Below are 19,549 nucleotides of genomic sequence, written 5' to 3'. Positions count from 1 at the left end.
CACACCTAGGCCCAGTTGGCCAAGACAGCCATCACACCAGCACCGAGCGCGACACAGCCGAACGCAAAGAGCTGCACCTTGAGCGGTGAGTTTCTCATCTGCGGGTTGAACATGAACTCGTGGGCCAGAAGCTCAACCAGACCCGTGTACATCAGAATACCGGCACTGATAGAGTCGAAGATTCCGTTGACAAGTGTCTGGGTCTTGGCGCTGTTCGGCTGAGCAGCGATACCAACGGCAATAGCGATGGGTGTCGACAGGCCGTAGATGATGGCGAGAATGTGAGGCCACCAGCGGCCGTGGGAAGGCCAAGTGGCAGTGGCAAGACGAGAGCCCAAACCGAGACCCTCGAAGAACTGGTGGAAAGTAAGGACGATGAGGAGGACGACGAGCTCGTCGCTGGTGGCGAGGACGAGTCCAATGAAGATGGAGTGGAACACGACACCGAATTCGAGAATGAAGATGGCAATCAACTGGCCAGCGAGGCCGTTGTGGCTGTCTCCTTCGGTATGGTCGCGAGCATGGCCGAGATGATCCCTTCCACCGGGCGGGTAGCTAACGTCGTCTGGAAGTCCAGGCACCTTCTTGGGGTCGACAAAGCCGGCACCCCTCTCAGTGTCAACGTCGTGGGGGCAAACCTCGGTAGCGCTCGTCCCATCGGTCCCAATGTCCTTGGTCTTGGTGGCCATGCTGTTGCTGTGGCCAAGTTCGTGGTCATGGCTGCCGAAAGCAGACGAGGCGACGTTGGATGCGATCATCTCAATCAGGAACATGACCATGACGGTCATCAGGCCGATGGCGAAAGCCCAGTCGTAGCTGCCCAGCATCGGCTCCAAGCACTCGTTGTGCAGAGCCTCGACACCAGGGGCCAACAGATGCATCCAAGCGGTTGCGATAATGACACCGGTACCGACATACTTGAAGATGAAGAAGGTCATCTTGGGAACGTGCATTCTGGTGGTCCTGGCCAGGAAGATAGGGAGGAAACCACCAAGCATCGAAGCGACCATGATGATGAAGATGGAGGCGATACGCAGTCCCTTGTTGCTGACATCGACGGCAGCGGCACCGCACTCGTTGACGGCATCGGCACCGGAGCCATCATCTTGGCGGAGGGCGAGGAGCTTCGCCGCTGACATTTCCAAAGGGTTCATTTTTGCTGATTTTCTTGCTGAATACGTTACAGATGCTGGCAGAGCCTGCGACGGGTGCTTGCTTTAAGGCTCTGGTCTTGGTCACCGCAGACAGGTAAGTACCCGGAAGGCTGTGACAGCAAAGTAGACGAGCTCGAGGCACCACCGGTGGTACAGGTTGGAGCAATGGCTTCTTGATCGACCGGGGATATGTGACAAGTGCCGGCGGACTGGGCTCGAAGCCTGTGCGTCTCCGAGAGACTGGGTTGAGCGGCGGCTAGATGCGTTTACCGAGGTGATACGACAGGCCAAAGTCGTCTGAGAGGCGCAATGAGATGGCGACAGAGAGGAGCAACGAAGAGCTGAAGGGCGGCAGGGCGAGGTGTGCGTCCTGGGAGATGGGTCCTCGAAGGTCTTGGCTCGCAGCTTGGCGTCTTGGTAGATGGAGAGGATTGAGGCTCCGAGACAGGCGCTGGGCAGTATATATTATGCGCCAAGTGCAGGGGATACTCTGATGGAGACGATGAAGAATCGGAATTCTCTTTGTCGATTCTCGAAGAGAGGGAGGGCGAGTGGGCTGCGGTGGCTGCGAACTTGCGCGGCGTGGGACGGCGTTGCAAGATGTGTCGAGAACCCGGATGGTCGTCGGTCGCGGAGGGGGGTTAGGATGGCATAAGAGGACGGAGGGACCCCCCGCTTAAACAGCCAGGGTGGACTCGACGAGGACGGAGGAACCACAAAAGCAAGCGGGAAACCCGGCACTTTGCAGACCAAAGGAAGAGGAAATATCTTGTTTCGGTTCTTCTGTCCGGTGGTGGTTTTTCTGTGGTTCTTTGGTATGGCGCGGCTGATCAAAGGGAGACGTCAAGGTGGATTGCTGTGTGCTGTTTTTCTTTGGGACACTCGATCGATGTTCTATCGCACGGCGTCTGATAGATACCAAAAAGAAAATTTACGAGAGGGAATTATTGGACGACGAGGTACGAAAACGATATCCTGACGTGCAGGGAACCCGTCTGAACAAATCGGTGGCCTCGAAACGATTGTTGGACGGTCGAGAAAAACTGTCTAATGTTTAGAGTTTTGACGGTTCACTTTCTCGAGGTCGACGGTGATACCGAGCAAGAGGTACCTTGGGCAAAAGACGAGTGTGCAGAGAGAACTTGGAAAGACCCAGGAACAGTTGACCAGAGCGGCACGGGTGTCAGGCTCGGGCGGAAGGCGCAGGGACGGGCACAGGCGGATGCGCAAAATGGAAAGTGAGGACCTTGATGGCCAAACGTCGATGTAGATCCACTTTCGCACCTTGTTCTTACCTCACGGGTTTCTTATCAAAGACAACCCAGCACCTGTTCCCCTGCAGCTTCCGCATTCATGAAACAAAGACAGAGCAGCGCAAATCGACCAGTGCAAGGTATTCTGTAGTTATTCTCCATGATTCTATCCATCATGCGCAAGGACATGTGGATTTTAATCATGGTAAGCATCGCCAAAGTCAGCTACTTCCAACACAGATACATGCAACTATCGTGCAAGAAAGACTGGAGGTCCGCCAACGCACTTGCTTCGACTTTCAGAGTGAGGACCTTGATGGTTAAGCTAGTGCGGAGAACCTTGATGGCCAGCTTGCGGGCCAATGAGAGACCGAATAAATTGGCACAAAATCTGATGGCGTGGGGCACCCGCGCCGAGCTAGCGCGACGGACCAAGGATAGTGCCAGTTGGGGAGCTGACAGCATTCAGGAATGAGGTGGGATATCTTGACGTTGCGAGGAATGCGCTCGTTATTTGATACTCACCTAATGGTGAGGGATATCGCCGATATTGCTGGTATTGCTCGAAAGGGGCAAAACACCGACATAGTTAAACCATAATCATGAACATTGATTGGGGATTAATCTTCGTGTAATATGTTACGGCTGAATGAGTTGAGACATTCTAAGAGGAAACTCACGTTCAGCTCTCCTCCAATCTGAACCCATCTTAGACAAGGACGCACACGACTTCTATCAGTGAAGTGGGAAGATTTTCTTCACATCTCCAAGAGTGGTACTGATAACTGTACGCGCGGTAGCCCTTTGAATGCGGGTGGCTTTCATCCACTGCCAAGAAAGCTTGGCTTAAGCCGTTTCTGCTAGTCAAGCTTCAGCCAAGCCGGTCGCTTGCTTCCGTCCATGATTTCATCATGAAGAACCCAATCGACCATGCCCCATTACTTACGGAAGTCACCAGAGACTTCGAGACCCAGAGCCACTTCTGAGTTCTGCTTTCTCCTCTCGGCTAACATTTCCGAGAGAACAAGTATCAAAGGCAACGTCGCATTCTCCTCCTATTTCATGCAGCCACCACGGCCCTTCCGACGCCATCCTGCATCGATAGCTGCGGCGTCACCTCGGATTGTGCCCAAGGAGGCCCGTAGCCACGAAGCCGGGATCTGTCGAGTCCAACCTTGACAGGTAGTATAGAGTACTAGTAGACTCAGCCTCTCAGGTGCTAAGGATCTCGGGTGTGCAGCCGTGCCAGGATGCCGGGAACTTCTGCCACGCGCCAACTGCCTGTTTCTGCGACCGAGATGTCGGGAAGAACGTCGCATCAGGCAAGATTACCGGTGGGTCGCTGTAATCTGGCCAAAAAGACCATTGACTCCTTTTCATGATGAAAATTGAATTTCCACGCCCACCGTGCGGAACGGCGAGTCGAGCTTGCGCAGGTCGATTGCGCTGCCGAGACTGAACAGGAGGGACTTGACCCTCCCCTCCCACAAGACCCCAATCTTCATGTTCTGGTCCAGCCGCGCCTTGATGACGCTGCCGTATTCATCCGCGCCCTTGGTCTCTGCCGCCGTGCCGGCATCCGCCGCCGCCGTCTCTTTCGTCCGATCCACCGCAGGATCGTCCAATCTCCACTCCATCTTCGCCTGAAAGCTGCGTTCTCTCGGCTGATTCTTCCGTTCATGCTCTGGCTCTTCCACGACAAGCCTCGGCTGCAGCTTGGGTGACTCGGGCAGCTCGTCGTCCAGCCTCCACTCTAGCTTTGCCTGGAAACTGCGGTCCTTTTTGACAAAGCTCTCGGCCGAGAGCGCGGGCTCGAGGTTGCGGGTCAGGTTCTTGCGCCACAGCTCCATGCCCACGGACCAGTCGCTCTCGTAGCTGTACACGTTGAAGTCCATCCTCGTCGCGAGACTGCAGTGCTTGCCTGCTACTACAGCGTAGCTGGCGCTTATGTTGCCCATCAGGGGGTTGATCGTCATTGTCGCCGTCAGCGGGGTGCCGCGGTGCTCTGGGAGCGTCGCAAAGCGCCCGCCGAAACTGACGCCGCCCGACTTGTTAAGTAGGCCGTAGTAGATCTCCCCGCCGGCGCTGAAGCGTCCGTAGATTCGTTCCTTCGCTTCGTCCGTGTGTCCGCCCAGCTTGCCGCCCGATCGTAGAGCTTGGATATCTTCTGTATCACCACCAAAGTTGTACGCGCCTCTGAAGCCCAGCAGGCCGCCGTCGGACGAACCTAGGCCTTCGATAGCGTATCTGCCGACATCATACTGAGCCAGTCCCAGGACAGTGCCTCCGTTGCGTAGAAACTTTCCTGAGACGGCGCTGAGCTGGAGTTGCAGCGCGGGGGATATCCTCTTCACGACGAGAGCTTCGAGCATGGACTCAGGGAGGTACAAACGGCCGTAGAGCAGGGAGGCTGCGGCCGGACTAAGAAGGGGGTAAGGCTTCGAGGTTCGAGGCGGGAGGTCGGCGAGCGGTCGGTACGAGCGCAGCAGTGCTGGCAATGGTACGGCATCGGATTGCGGGGTGAGGTGCGCGCGGAGGGGCACGGAGGAGTAAAGGTAGGAGATGGAGCCGTCGACTACGCCTACGGAGCCGAGCTGGTATGATGTCGCAAAGTGAGGGGTCGCGAGAGAGGAGAGTGTGAGGCGTAGGCCCTGCGGTGTTGGAAAGTTGAGGAGTGCTGCCGATGCCCTTCATGTCAGTGCTGGTCCAATGTGCAGTTCCCCAAATGAGCTCTGCGCATTTCGTCAAGCCTACCATCTGCAGTTGCGTTGAGCGTCGAGTACGAGTTGTCGCGGTTCCAGCCGGTGGCGTCGTAGAACGCGCTCTGCACATAGCTCATGAACTCGCGCATGTTGGGCGGATGTTCAAGATCGCCTCACAGAGCAACGGGCTCACGACTTGCTATTGTTGCAGAGACATTCGTTTGGTACCTTAGCGCTGGAAGGTTTTATGCGAATTGATGCTCGAAGTAGCTCCTATGACGATCGCTTGGTTCTGGGCAATGGAAGTTCTGGCATCGCCGGCTGCTTGGCGTGGGTCCGGCTCATTTTGATTACATAAGCCGGCTCACTCATCATGCCTGGTTGAGGTAGAACTTCAGCAAAGACAAGGGCATAGCTCTTGACGAGTTATCTAAGGACCAATTCGATTTCAATTGAGACATGGAGGACAAGGCTTCAATTCGAAATTCCTGATGGCTGTGAACAGGGCGGATGTTCACGACTAAGTCGAGTATTCTATCTTGCTTGATCCACCTTACCTTATCGTTCTGTGCAACAGCTCCATGTACAAGGATGGATGTTTCCCGATTGGTGGTTCTGACCATCAACTCCTTGAACAGGACTTGAACCTTGTTTTCTTCTTCTTTTTCTGGCGATGCGGATGACGATGGCTTGCATTGCTTCCCGATCATGTGAGGGAGTCCCGTCACGCAATTTGGACCGGCCTCGTCTTTCGCAGGATTTATCTCATGGCTAAGATCACTTGCATTTTCCCTATTCTGTGGAAGTCCGCAGTTGCGAATCCAACAGCCAGAAACCTGAGGGAGACGAATGCACCACGTAAAAATGCAGAACTCTTGGGACGTCCTTTTATATTAGTCTATTTGTTTCAATCTGAGTCTCTAACTTTCCAATGACTATGGCCAGCAGCCACAAGTTGTCGGCAATTAGGTCCACCAGCTTCAGAATTTCTCTAATTAAAAATAAAGATGGGTGGATGGCGACCGTCGCATCCACGATAAGATGAATTATTTCCCATCCCGACTCTCGATACGGAGAGATTATCTCAATACTTTGGAGTTCCAGAGCCAGTCTGAACATTTTTTCCTCCTTGAGTTTACTCGTGATACGGCGTTCCCGAGGCTGGTGATATCGTGCCTTCACGTTCGGCGGTCCTCACGTGCCGGATGCTTGGGAATCTGTCTTGCTTCATCCAGTTTAGTTCCTGAAGAGGCACAGCACATGGAAACACGATGGACACTTGGCAAATCCTCCGCACCGATGGAACTGGGGCCTACGGTCAATGCCCGCGATGCGCGATGTCTCGCCGGTCCCTGGTTTTGCAGGGCAGAACGCCGTCCAACAAGATGTGGATCCTGATATTATCGATTCACAGGTGTGATTGGACATGATGCTTGCTCCGACCAATGAGAAATACCCGTGGTCCGCCGATAACCAATGTTTGCGGAAGAAGCGGGGCTGAGGCATTGCTTTTGCAAGGACAGTCCTCGACGACCGGCCGGTAACTGAGCTTCAACCGTACCTCCAATATCTCTACCTGCTCCTTTTCCTCTCAAACTCAGTGACTCATATGGAAGATTTTCATTCACCCTCTTTAGGGAATCTCAACATCTCAAAGAGCCCGAGCCCTTGACGCAGTTACATCCACGCCGTACACTTGCCGGCGCAACCAACATAGACATGGTATTGTTAGCGCCCCTGAAAAGGCACAGTCCGACCAACGCAAACACAGTCTCCAACGAAGACGCCAACAGCGATCAACTTGTCTCAACAATGACACGAAAAAGGGCCAAACATACCCGCACTCGTCTTGGCTGCGCGACTTGCCGGTAAGTGAGCCGATTTGTTCGCTGGATACGGTTCTATCAGTGCGGTCCATATGCTGCGCCGACAAGGCGCTTGAGAACAGCGTGAATTTGCAAGCTAAGTGAATCTTCTCCGGGCACAGAATTCGCCATGTGAGATGCGGCTTGGAACGACCCTCATGCCTTCGATGTAGTTCTACAGGAAGAGTCTGCGACTTTGTCGAAGACTCGAGCAATGAACGGCGCAGTTCGCTCCTCGCAAAAAGCGCATACGTATCAATCGTACCGCGGCCCAATCCTAACGATGCCATCTATCAGCTAGCCCCGCAAACCGGTCGCTGGATCAACTTTTATCAAGGACACTCAGCTCCTGAGTTTGCTGGATACTTTGACGTGGAGTTCTGGAGCACCACCATCTTGCAACTAAGCTACCGAGAACAATGTGTCCATCAAATGCTCGTTGCCATTGGTTCCCTCCACGAGTCTTTGAAGTCTGGCCTCGCACAACACTCGGACTCGAATGCCGTTAGCCTGTATAAATACGCCGAAGCAGAGTACACGAGGGCTGTCAGTCTCCTCAATACGCATATGACCCATCGAGGATGGTCAGCTCTCGAGATTACACTCGTGTGTTCCATCCTCGGTATAATGTTTGAGTGGCTGCGTGGGGGCTATCAGGACGCTGTTCGACATCTCACAAGCAGCTTCAAGATCCTATCAACGTGGTTATCCCACACCGCCCCACCATCTACCACCACCTTTGGGTCGCCAGGAGGCCACCTCATACGGAGTCAGATAAAACCGATCTTTCATATTTTGGTCCTGCAATCAAGAATGTTGCCGATACCCCCCAGCGTGCCACCGAAGGTAGTCCAAGCCCCGGAGCAAATAATGCCTGAGTTTTCCAGTGTCGCTCACGCTCGGAATGTTCAGCTCGACCTCTTGGCTTATGTTCTTGTGGTTCCGCCAAAAGTCACAGGATCCAAAGGGAGAACGCACCAGGTCGTGGCGGAACCATTGCGTCAATGGTCCGACAAATTTGCACTCTTCGTCTCACAACAGCCGCAATTGGCCTCCGATCCCTGCGTAAAAATACTAAAAGTATGGCGCATTATCACAGAGATGATTCCTCTATCACCTTTCTCTTCAGAGCCGGACTCTTCAAATGGGCTCATTATGCAACTCTCTACCTTATTGGATGACATTGAGAGTCGGAAGATAGCAGTTGACATAGGAGCGGTTGCGATCTTCTATTACACCGCTGCGTACTGCCGTCATCCCAAAACGCATTGTCGAGCTATTGCTTTACTGAAGTCGGCAGGTGGACCATGGGGCCACCATGTTGCTATCAAAGCCCAACAAGAGTACGCCAGATTAAAGGATAATGATCCGAAACTTGGATCTCTTTGATCACCTAACGTCCCAAACAATATCGAAGTTTACCTATTCCCAGTTCATTCGAATTGAATATATCTTAATGATAAAGGGGAACGCTGTAGTCTTCATTGACAAAATTTATACTTCATCAATCATATCTAAAACCCCCATGTCTAACTATTGAGGAAATCATGACTGCGCCCATTCCGTTACCTTCTGGAAAATGAGCTTGGCGTCCTGCTCACTCGAGGACATCTCAGAGTAGTATCGTTGAAGATCGTCCTCGGTTGGCAGTGTGGCTCTGTAATATGGAACGTTCATCTCGAAAAGTTGCCTGGAAAGCTCGCCGTAAATCTCTGGGTGGCCTTGAAGCGATAAGACAAGTCCAGAGTCGGACATGAGGATTTCGTTCTCAGGTGCCAATGGCTTGAAGCTGTTGGGCACATTCTGCACAAAGCGCTTGTGAAACTTTGTGATTTTCTAATGGGATTGAGGGCTTAACGACTGGAACCTAGGGATTGATCACGGATAATATGCTGCAGAGGGTACTTACCAGCGCATCCTTGCCAAAAATTTCTTTACCATCATCGTTCAGAGCGAGAACTTCCACGCCAACCTAGAGAACTAGCTTAGCATCTGCCTTATAGAGCCTCCATATTTCCTGCGCTGTTCCTCAATACTCACTCTTGGATGTTCAAAACTCCCGACTTTGCCAGAAAGAGCTGTCGCAATTGCCTGATGACCCCAGCAGATGCCGAGAAGCTTGGCTTTGGTGACGTGTTGCTGCCCCACCACCTGTCGAATCCATTCCAGCGTGGTATCGACCCAAGGCTCATAAGTTGCCTGGCACAGGTTACTCAGTCCGCCGGTGATAATGATGAGATTGTAGTCCGCAGGCGCTGGAAGGTGGCCGTCATCCTTCATTGGCCGATATGCGTCGATGATTGCATCCGGAACTTGTTGTAGGACGTTATCTCGGAACGACTGCAACATCCCTCTGTGTTTTGGCTCGTCGATCTCGTAGGCTTTGACGATGGCGACCCTGAAAGGTGTTGCTCGTGGTAATGAACCCATGTTTATCCGTAATGTGTGTTCTTAAGCGTCCCTTATTGTGTCTGTTCCTAAGTCTGTGTAGTGTAAAGTCTATGGGGAGTGAAATCAAGTTCGAGATGTGTCGGTATTGCGGTGCGGGACACTCTTGATCAGAATGAAGTGGGCTGCTCCGTGTTCTTGACTCAAAGCCGTCGGAGTTTCGGACTCACAGATAAGCTAAGCGCGCTCCACCAGCCCGGCAAGGTGGGCTGGCTAAACTCGGAGTATCCACTTGACACATCTCCGGGAATCGGACGCTGGAAGCTTAATCACGAGGCGCCCCAAATCCATAGAATTAGTAATGAGATGATGCATGGTCCGCGTTATCTATCACATAGCGCTTTACGTCCACCAGTTATGAGCAAGTTTATCATCTGCCATGTGCGCCCTGCTTTCTAGATGGGCCGGTCACGCTTCTTAATGTTTCCTTGATGAAGCTTAGCCTCCGCTGTCCGTCCAGCTGGCCGCTGCGGGTCCTCCATTGTAGCTTCCGCTTTGAGCCCTTGCATGAGTCAAAGAGAACCCCGCGGTCTGGATATTGAGGTAAGCTTACGCGATGGCACGATCTAGCCAGCGCTGTTGGTCCCTGCAGATGGATCGGAGTGATGTGGCCGAGGAAAGCGGCGAACAAAGAGTCTTTCAGTTGCCGTTTTTACCCCACTTCCCCGGTGCCGGATTTTGAGACAACACGTTCAACGGCTCCGATTACCGAATTAGGAAACTTTTCACCACATCATACGAACCAACTTGAACATCATGAACCAAAACTTCTAGACACGCAGAGTAGGTCTGAGTAGCGCAATGTATGAATAGTAGAAACGTAGCTTAAAGAAGGACAGTAAGGGCACCGGGGGTCTTGTTCTACCATGGCTACGGCGGCGTCGGAAGGAAGAACAGATTGTTACCCTCGAATTCTCCCCAGATAGCCTACCTACCTCTCCTATGTTCAGAGTGTAGGTACGGGTCAGCTAGGAAGCTTCATGGACGAGACAATCGCGCTTGAAGACTGTTAAATAGAGGTAGGCCTTGCGCCTAGAGGGCGGCGATGGCCAGTCTGCTCGATGATGTGTATTTCTGTTTTTGTGAAGTTTGGCGTGGGTTGTGGTGCATCCTTCTGTCTTGGCAGCATTCATAGACCGCACCACATTTCCAAGACACGCCAACCAACAGCTAGGAAACCCCTACGTGATGCCTAGAGTTGTGGATCACCCATGTTCAACAAGTCACGAGCCAAGCCCAGCTTGCGGCCAAGCTGAATACTTATACTGATGTTGGCCCCTTGCCCTACTTTGATCCGTCTCGACGGGTTGCTTTCCATCGAATGTTGGTGCAAAATCGGGCCAATTTCTCTTTCGACTCGTTGGATGACAAACGGTGTTCGACTTTGCCAAGTACCGCCAATGCGACCCAGCCTTGCTAACTCATGCATCGCCTCAATTCGGGACTTTTGTATGCTTGTTGGTGCCACAGAAGGAAGGGCCGCTAATTGCGATGCGTCGCCAAATGTCTTGGACGCGCGTGCCTTCTTAAGGTCGGCGGCGCCCGATCATGGCGTGCCTTGCGCGGATCGTCAATTGCCTTTCTTGTGTTCTTGAGCGATTGCTTCGGAGTAGTAGTTGTAAGAACAATGGTGCGGCTCACATCGCTCTTCGCACGAGCTCTACCCGTTGCGGCATTTGCGGTCGCCGCTCCGGCTGCATCTACACCGCAGCTTCGGAGACAGGTCGCGGGTGGCGAAGCTTGTGCCGAGATTGGAAGGGTCTACGACGAAGCAATTATAACAAACACGACCGGTATGTTACGTAGCTCCTTTCTGGGAGCAGATACTATCAGGTCTTCTGTTGAGTACCAGGATATGGTTCGTCCTCGCATTCGCCCCTGTCGTGCCACGCGAAAGCTTTAGGCTGGGGGTGAAGGACCAACAGCGACTACAAACACATCAAGTGGAACATAGGCTGACACCCTGCAGACGATGTTGTGGTGAAGCCTTCCCTGGCATACCAGTGCCTTAGGTCAATCTCAGTGGACGTTGAAAGAGATACAGCGCTTGTTCGCTATTTGCGACCATGGCTTGAATATCAGAGTACCGTCGACATTCTTCTAGATCCTCCCGCAGAGTACCTTTACCTGGGCGTCGATATCTTTGGTGGCCTCGACAACATTACCCAGTCCCTCGAAAATGGAGGTTACGAGTCTCAGATTGACTTCACTGTTGATCTTTACAGACTGATTAACGTCAAGCCTCGGGATGGGCACTTGTCCTGGTCGCCTGTTTTGGGTGTATTGATCAGCTTTTCTACGCCAGCGTTGTTTATATCGATTTCGGAAGATGGCATCAAGTCGCCCAGAATTTACCTTTACTGTAAGTAGGGAATTCCATGATTGTTATTTCCCCTCTTGGCCATGCCCCTTTCTCTCACATGCGGAGGTTGGGAAGGAGGCAACGGTAGACATCTAGAATTGCCATTCAGACATCACTAACGCAAGTGCTTCCTAGCTGACTACCAGAAGAGCACGGAACAAGGATATAATGCGTCAGAGGTCAAGTCCTTTGACACAGCCCCCATTGTTGACTACATTCAGCAGCGGTCTGTTGACAACTCTCGAGACCAGGATCCCGATGCAGCCTACAACGAGCAGCTGTATAGCGCAGCGCTAGAAAATGTTCTCGAGACGACAAGCGCTGGCAGGCATCTACACACAACCCTCAATGACGAAAGCGTCATCGAATTCGCCAACGGAACGGAGGTAATTGTTGTCAACAGAGCTCGCATTGTTGCAAATTTCTCCGGCATCACGTCTGGTCAAGCAATTCATGAGCGCTTTGAGGTACCGCTTGACAATGGCGAAGCGGAAGTCACCCTCAATACCACGAGGATCCCATTCTCTCCGGCCTTGAAGGGGTACCCTGAACCTTCTGTCATCCACGAAGACAGGTATATCAGCGGCTACTTCTTCAACGACTCGACTCTGGGAGACACCGCTGTACTGGCAGTGAATGTCTTTATGTCCCAAAACGGAACAGCTAGAACTGTTCTTGAGGCACTCGAGGATCCCATCGAGTTTGCTAGAGTTGCTAGCGAATTCGTCAACAGGAGCAAGAGCCAGAACAAAACCAAGCTCATCGTAGATTTGCAGGGTAACGGTGGTGGTCTTGTGGCCAATGCAATGAGCCTATATGCGACACTATTCCCAGAGGCCGGTGCAGAAGCGCACATGAATATGCGGGTTCGGGCGCACGCTGCTTTGAACTGGGTCGGAAGGACTGCCGAAAGACTGGGCGCAGACCTGAAGACCCTTCCTTACCCGGTTGGTTTCAATGGCTTCGTCGACGAAGATTTGAGAAACTTCACAAGCTGGGGGGACTTTTACGGCCCTGAGACAATCGAGGGCAGCAACTACACTAATGTTGTGCAACCTTTGGAAGTAGCCTACGCCCGTACCGGTTTGCCCGGCATCTTCGAGATCCCGGAGCCGTGGTTCAAGCCAGGAGACACAGTTATTCTCACCGATGGACACTGCGCGTCTGCCTGTGCCTACATCGTCGGCATGATGACCCGGGAGCTAGGCATTCAGGTCGTGGCTATGGGGGGACGACCTATCGATGCGCCGATGCAAGCTGTGGGAGGATCCAAGGGCGGACCAGTCATTTCGCTGGGACCCTATCAGACCATTTATCCTGCTCTTGGGGCGTTCGCCAAGCCCCCAGAGGGAATCGACATGACACCCTTTGCCGACCCGAACCCCCCGCTCGCGGGCTTACCTACGGATACCTGGACCGTCAACTCGGCCAACATATACCTCGATGACGATCTCAATGGCGTTCCGATGCAGTTTATATATGAGGCGGCAAACTGCAAGCTCTACTATACCTGGGAGACCTTGACAAACATGACTAGCCTGTGGACCGCGGTAGCAATGGTCAAGTGGAATGGCGCCAAGTGTGTACCGGGCTCGACCACCAACGACGATTACACCATAGGATCAGTTCCTGGCTACACAAATAAGGTTGTGTCCAGCTTCAAGTGGGCAGCCGGCCCTGGAGACGTAGATGGTGCATCGGGCTCGGCCAATGGAGATAGTGGAAACGGTGGTAACAATGAGAGTAATTCCGGTGATGACGACGAGAATGCTGCTGGCTCTCTGCGGGCTAGTTGGAAGGTGCTGGCTCTTGTGCTGTCTATTTCTACGATGCTGTTTTTCTTGTGATAGAAGACCGGATATCGTGAGACAGTTGAGTGGATGACACCAGGAAAGCAAGAAAGTCAAACATTTCTAAGTCAAATCTCCATGCAAAATGCGCAGATTACTCCATGTACCCAATTCGTCTTTCTTTCATGGAAAGCAATGAAGAGCGGCAAGCTGTGTCTATCTAAGCCATCCGGCGACTTTTGGAATGGGCTTTGTTCGCCCTCAATCTCAGTTCAGTCTTACTAGTAATAGGCCCGATAGTCGCGCTCAAGTAACTTGTCGAATCTCCCCTGCGCCCTCTTAGCCACTCCGACCTGTCCTGGCACTTTCCGTTCTACCACTCAGACTGAGAGTGTTTCAACTCCCAATTTTCCCAGTTCTTGACCTCTGTAGTTAATTCAAGTATAATGTGGAGTTTCGGCCGTACCCTCGACAGAACTCGCAGTACGCTGCTTGTACAGCGCATCTTTGCGATACGAAGCTCCTTCAACTTTGGCACCCACTCCGGGTGGTTTGTCAGCGCCTCGAATACTATGTTGTGGCCTGTATTTGAATGATTTCTTGAGGCAGTACTAATGTGCAGATTTGTGAGGTCGGGGCAAAATTCTCACAGCGCAAGGAACGCCTTTTCTGTGAGGTCCGACGTGCCTGGGACGGAAAATACTTTCAGCTTCGGACAGGCGTGGGTGATCTTGATGATGTCGTCAGTAAGCTCTTCGGCAGAGTTCGTAGTGTCATAATTGACGACGTGGTAGACGAAACGGAATGAAGTGAGACGTTCACAGATTTCCTTAAAGGAGAGCACCGTGTCAATGTGTCCCTGGCAATGGCGTCAGTCTCGGTATGTGCCACGTAGCTCTGCCAAACTCCAGTACTACAGAATTCCCAACTGAGTATGCAAGGGAACTCACGGCGTCAATATATCTTTGAAAAAAATCGTCCTCGTGGCATGGCCGAGCCGCTCGACACGCTGGTTTTGCCACTCGATATCACTATTGAAGCAAACGCTGACAGACCCCCAAGGTCCCATGGGTCGCGGTGCTCTTGCAGTCATTGGCTTGGATGTTCTCTTCGGTGCCGGTGCTGGTTCATTGAAGCTGAGATACTCATCGTCGCTGAAGTCAGCGGTATCGAATTGCATAGCAGCTGCGGTGTCTGGAACAAGTTGTGGTACTGGAATTCCTTGATCGAACTGCGGCTCCGACTTGACCGGCATGGGATATTCTGCCTTGATGTTGCCCGGGGCGAGTGGATAATAGGGTATTTCCACATGTGAGCCGGGCGCGCCGGAGAGAGCTGATGGGCTGCTTTGGAACGCCGGCCTCGCTCCATACACGGCAGCATTTGCCGCCTTCTTGGCCTCGTCTGACTTAGCTTTTCGCGTCGGCGGCATCGTAATATCCGTGTAGCAGTAGTGATCATTCAGGTCGGCGAATTGGGAGAAGCTGGACATCTTTGATGATGCAAAGGAAGCAAGGGTGTGTGGATTATGTCAGTTTGATCACAAACCTGCGTGATCGGACAGTTCAGAATGAATACCCACACTGCCGCTGTAGCATTCGAACATAGACAGCCATCAGATAGACAACACAAATTGCCAATGCTCAGATTCGACACTCTCTTCTCAAGATAGACATGCCAGACTAAGAAGTATAGGCACTTCCTGTTTTACACCAAGTTCCTTAGGTGATTACATCTAGGTACCCGAGCGTGCGTAAGAGGCACATTACTTTACTGCAAGAACTCATGCTACGGGTGGCCACTGATGGCGATTAAAGCTGAGAGGAATATGGTTCTGAATTCGACTTTACCGACATCACTTGGTTAGCGTTAGAAATAACGGACTGCTACAAATACTGGTGAGTGAATTTCTCTTTGACACGGATGTTGGTAGTTCGGAGCCTAGGAGCATGGTTATCATTTATTTACGGTGTCCAATTTTCTCCCGTCATGTACCTTACGAGGAAGGCACCCATTCGTGGGTGTATTTAAAGGTTGAATATGGGTATCCTGTTGCGCGTATCACCCTCTTCGCCTGTGAACAATACTGAAGCTAACTGAGAACCTAAGTATGTGTGCTTCCCTCATCGCCCGTTTGAGGTGCAAGTCTTTGTTGGCATCTATAAATGGCTCGGCCTCCTCGATGACGAGGCTGCCAACCATCTCCCCGAGTTTTAGATGTTTCACGAACGTTTTGCCGCTGGCGAGAAGCAGTCCATACCTCTGCCCCAAGGATGGGTTGGATTAATGACATTGGCGTTCAAGCAGTGGGATCCCTTAGTTGCCAGCTTTATTGTTTCCTCATTTCTGAATTTCTTGAACGCCAATTTGCTCGAAGCCCGGAAGGAAGTTAGTCGCATTGAGCGCACAAAAGCTGGCCATAGCTGGGCTTGGTTCCTCCGCGACAAGGATGGATTCGGAGAAGCATATACCTGGTTCACGTTTCCCAATGCCCTTTACCCTGATATGTCCTCTTTTTTGGAGGTGATACCAGGTCTTGCTACATGGGTTGGACTCACTAATGAAATATTTTCGTGGGTCGACCTCCCTTTATTATTCCCACCCTTGATCTTGCTGATGGTGAATGCGCATCAGTTTCTATAAAGAGGAAGTAGCCGGAGAAAAACACAACTACGTTCACAGCAGGGGATGGTATGAGGATAAGGAGGCGTGACCTGTTTTTGCCGAAATCTCCGAAGAGGTGAGAGTGAAAACGCAAGAGAGTAAGTTTCACAACAATTTGCCCCAAGGTCTACCTATTTCTTCCCACATTCGCGAAGATTGTATTTATGTCATCGTCATCGAATAATATTGAACAGATCTATAGTGATAGATATATGGAGATTTGGAACTGGACGAAGTACCAAAGTGTCATTAATTAATGCGCCTCGTATTGAGAGAGAGGGGCCCATACTCCAATTTCATGGACTCACACTTGCTTGGCTATCTTGCATTCCACAAGTTTGATTGCCGCTATAGGCTATGGGAAATTGGCTTACGGGAGAGAGCTACTGATAGAACTGCTCTGGGGGGCCAGGAATCAGCAATTTGAGAAGTATGAGTGACTACCTTGAGATCAGTCTGTACAGTTCAGCAAACAAATCATTGTGCATCATCTTGAAATATTCTCTTAGTCATTTTGCTGCCTCTTCAATTTCTCGTCGCCTTTCCCTTACGTTACACCAAGGCCTTCTACATGAGCCATAATAAACGATGAAAGATCGTAGAATCTGCGAATTTCACAAAGCACCATGTGGCTGTGTCGATAGGAGTTCCGATTCTCTTGCGTAAGAGCGCCTCTTTATCTGTCTTATTCGTTCCTGAAAGCGACGAACCCCCCCCCCCCCCCCCCCGCGGCTCTCTCTTCTCCGTGGATAACAGACATCTAAAATTATCCGCGAATAAAACGATGAAGAGCTGAAGCCAGCGGGGATGTCTCGCATAAAAGCTTTCTGACTCGTCGGAATGTAGTAACTTCTGTGACCCACGGGCAGCTGCTTCACTCGGCCGCCCACTGTGATCCTCCGATGCGGCCATTATCGTAGGCGGCCGAGTTTCAGGTATTAGCAGTTAGTCACTCATGAGAGAAGTGCAAGGTGTAGCGGCGCTGTGAACAAACTCAACAGAGACAGGAATCGCGGCAAACGACCTAGTGGGAGGCTAGTAAGTCGAATGGATCAATATACCCTGGGTCGAGAGGACAGGCCTTATGGAGATCTGCCGAGATGTGTTCATTCAAGAGCGAACACAAAAGTGACCAGATGTCAGAAGAAGCAAAGAAGCCTCCCTTGGGGCGAACATGAAACTGGGGAAATGCACCAACGTTTTCAGGGATTGTATTCGATTCTCGCTGGATAATTCGTACCATTTGGTGGTGCCCAAAACAACTGGAAGGAATTACCCACATCAACGAGACGTCAACGATGAAAGAAATTCTGAATATGGCTCCTGCGATCAAGGGCAAAGTACTCCCATACAAGCTCGACACAACTTTCCTGCCACAAAAACACCAAGGTAAGCTGAGAGCCCTTAATTCCTGAGTTCTAAGAAATGGCTGGCCTGTGGCACGCAGTGCGCCCACTGGGTGGTGTTAAAGCGATGCGGACTTAACAATGTGCGAAGGTGTCGCCGAACTTTGATCATGACTCAAAGACTTTGAGTTTCCCACGATCACTATGAGGACCGTGAACTGTATCAATCTGCCTCAAATGGCGGTTGAGCTTGGGAAGCGATTATTTATAATATTGTAGAGAACTATTAAAACAGAGCAACTTGGTACCTACTTATGGATTACACCAGCCGCCCACCTCACTCATTCTCGTATTACCACATTCGCTTAAACACTTTCAGATCCGCGTTGACGACAAAATGAAGTTGGCGATTGCTACCTCTGCTATCGTGATCTTCCTTGGCACAGCTTCGGCTGTTGAATTAGTCTGCTACGGCACTGGAGTCCCCTCGCCCATCGGAAAAGGTGACATCGAGTACGCCATCAGGAACCGGTCTGCCGAATTGGGTATTCCTGGAGGTACGAAGTTTTCGTTTCGCTGGAAGACTTGCACAACTCCTGAGAATAGCCCCAAGGATGTTGCTGTTATCGCAACACCTAGCAGTAAGTGATCATCATAGCTTTAGAGGTCGCACATTTCAGGGCTGGTCGTTGAAGTGCCATTAAGCTCTATTTAACCACACGGCCTTGCACCGTATAACTATTGCTAATCAATGTAACCTAGTCACTCGAGAAGGTTCCGTGAAGTTGGCCAATGGCGTCATCGAGTGTAGCACATCTGGTCCCCCAGATTCCACGTGTTAAATGTAGACAGGGATTTGAGCGGCGTTTTCAAATGGAACATCAAACAACAGTTGTAGCGGGCTTATTCCCATCTTACGAAGTTTACCAACGAATTCAACTGCGTATGGTGAATTAAGTATCATTTCGCAGCTTCTGAGACATGTGAGATTCACATCAATGAGGTAGTTCAATAGGTGTTTGTCAAAAAATCAAAACTTGATGGCAGAATCGTGACTTCCAGGCCACTTTTAGCACGGATTCAATGCGTGGCTGGGCATTGTCCGCCAGACATCACACTTTCATTCTGACATTCACCTCTGAAAGCAACTTAAATATGGGAGTTAGAGCATATTGGGAGGAAGAAATTTTGCAATAAGAGAGAATTTATTTTTGTGTTATTTCCAAACTGAGACTTGCAACACGGATAGCAGAGGCGAGACGGAGACTGATGAAACCATGGTAGCATGACCCCGTACGTCGATGCTTGATGATGATGTTGCATAAGCACTGTGCTTGGACCAATCCAGTAATAAGAAAATTAGCGGTACACGGTTGCGCATCGAAATAAACATGAAAGTCCTTGACTTCTAGTTGATTGCATCACAAGCAGCGCGTGTTGCATCGGGATGAAGAGGTGCAGACCAACACCCTTGACTATCAAGCCAGGCGGCTTATCTACTTTCTAGAGCAATTCTGTTTTCCCAGACACATTGCGAGGATCACCTTAAGTGTGCAAGCCCGCCTTCATTCGAAATCTATCACCTACTTTTAAACTTACCTACCATGGACCGGCGAAAGAACGTGGGCTCCAGGGGAACAACACAGGAGCTTACGAGAGTCCGCATGAGCAGTCAACTAGATGTAAGGTTGAACCGGTCTTTTTCATTATTTCTCTGGCCGAGAGAGATCTCAGATCTCACTACAAGCAAATTAGTAAAAGATACAATATCCAACATGACCTGACATACATGGCCAACTTTTTTCTCATACGGGCAGATGACGAGCACTTGTGAAGATGTGTGAACTCGGGATATCTGAGCTACGCGCCCGTAAATCGCGGAGAGAAGCCCATGGAAACAAGAACGAAGCCAACACCACCTATTTAGCTGATCCAGCGCCACGACGCAAGACGGCCTTTGAACTC

General features: G+C 51.2%; 7 protein-coding genes across 7 annotated transcripts; 3 read left to right on the top strand and 4 right to left on the bottom strand.

Moving 5' to 3' along the window:
• Positions 1 to 5: 5 nt before the first annotated feature.
• CPAR01_13576 (ZIP zinc/iron transporter) lies at positions 6 to 1,154 on the bottom strand (the record flags this gene model as incomplete). Its single annotated transcript, XM_060497828.1, has 1 exon — positions 6 to 1,154. The coding sequence occupies one exon, from the start codon at positions 1,152 to 1,154 to the stop codon at positions 6 to 8; it is 1,149 nt and encodes a 382-aa protein (XP_060343296.1).
• A 2,629-nt stretch (positions 1,155 to 3,783) lies between these two features.
• CPAR01_13575 (uncharacterized protein) lies at positions 3,784 to 5,258 on the bottom strand (the record flags this gene model as incomplete). The annotated part of the gene is made up of 2 exons (XM_060497827.1): positions 3,784 to 5,084; positions 5,162 to 5,258. 2 exons carry the CDS (start codon positions 5,256 to 5,258, stop codon positions 3,784 to 3,786), a joined length of 1,398 nt encoding a protein of 465 aa, XP_060343295.1.
• A 1,570-nt stretch (positions 5,259 to 6,828) lies between these two features.
• Positions 6,829 to 8,363, top strand: CPAR01_13574 (uncharacterized protein; the record flags this gene model as incomplete). The annotated part of the gene is made up of 2 exons (XM_060497826.1): positions 6,829 to 6,977; positions 7,148 to 8,363. 2 exons carry the CDS (start codon positions 6,829 to 6,831, stop codon positions 8,361 to 8,363), a joined length of 1,365 nt encoding a protein of 454 aa, XP_060343294.1.
• Positions 8,364 to 8,519: 156 nt separating this feature from the next.
• CPAR01_13573 (uncharacterized protein) lies at positions 8,520 to 9,404 on the bottom strand (the record flags this gene model as incomplete). The annotated part of the gene is made up of 3 exons (XM_060497825.1): positions 8,520 to 8,810; positions 8,884 to 8,946; positions 9,015 to 9,404. The coding sequence occupies 3 exons, from the start codon at positions 9,402 to 9,404 to the stop codon at positions 8,520 to 8,522; spliced, it is 744 nt and encodes a 247-aa protein (XP_060343293.1).
• A 1,645-nt stretch (positions 9,405 to 11,049) lies between these two features.
• CPAR01_13572 (peptidase S41 family protein) lies at positions 11,050 to 13,631 on the top strand (the record flags this gene model as incomplete). Its single annotated transcript, XM_060497824.1, has 3 exons — positions 11,050 to 11,215; positions 11,392 to 11,784; positions 11,920 to 13,631. 3 exons carry the CDS (start codon positions 11,050 to 11,052, stop codon positions 13,629 to 13,631), a joined length of 2,271 nt encoding a protein of 756 aa, XP_060343292.1.
• A 589-nt stretch (positions 13,632 to 14,220) lies between these two features.
• CPAR01_13571 (uncharacterized protein) lies at positions 14,221 to 15,066 on the bottom strand (the record flags this gene model as incomplete). Its single annotated transcript, XM_060497823.1, has 2 exons — positions 14,221 to 14,433; positions 14,626 to 15,066. The coding sequence occupies 2 exons, from the start codon at positions 15,064 to 15,066 to the stop codon at positions 14,221 to 14,223; spliced, it is 654 nt and encodes a 217-aa protein (XP_060343291.1).
• Positions 15,067 to 17,981: 2,915 nt separating this feature from the next.
• On the top strand, positions 17,982 to 18,426 carry CPAR01_13570 (uncharacterized protein; the record flags this gene model as incomplete). Its single annotated transcript, XM_060497822.1, has 2 exons — positions 17,982 to 18,225; positions 18,347 to 18,426. 2 exons carry the CDS (start codon positions 17,982 to 17,984, stop codon positions 18,424 to 18,426), a joined length of 324 nt encoding a protein of 107 aa, XP_060343290.1.
• Positions 18,427 to 19,549: the final 1,123 nt, after the last annotated feature.

The sequence above is a fragment of the Colletotrichum paranaense genome, assembly GCF_030867605.1.
Source record: "Colletotrichum paranaense strain IMI 384185 chromosome Unknown Scaffold_13.1, whole genome shotgun sequence".
NCBI classification, from domain to species: Eukaryota; Fungi; Ascomycota; class Sordariomycetes; order Glomerellales; family Glomerellaceae; genus Colletotrichum; species Colletotrichum paranaense.
The sequence above is the reverse complement of the archived record's forward strand: the minus strand, read 5'-3'. Positions and strand labels throughout refer to the sequence as shown.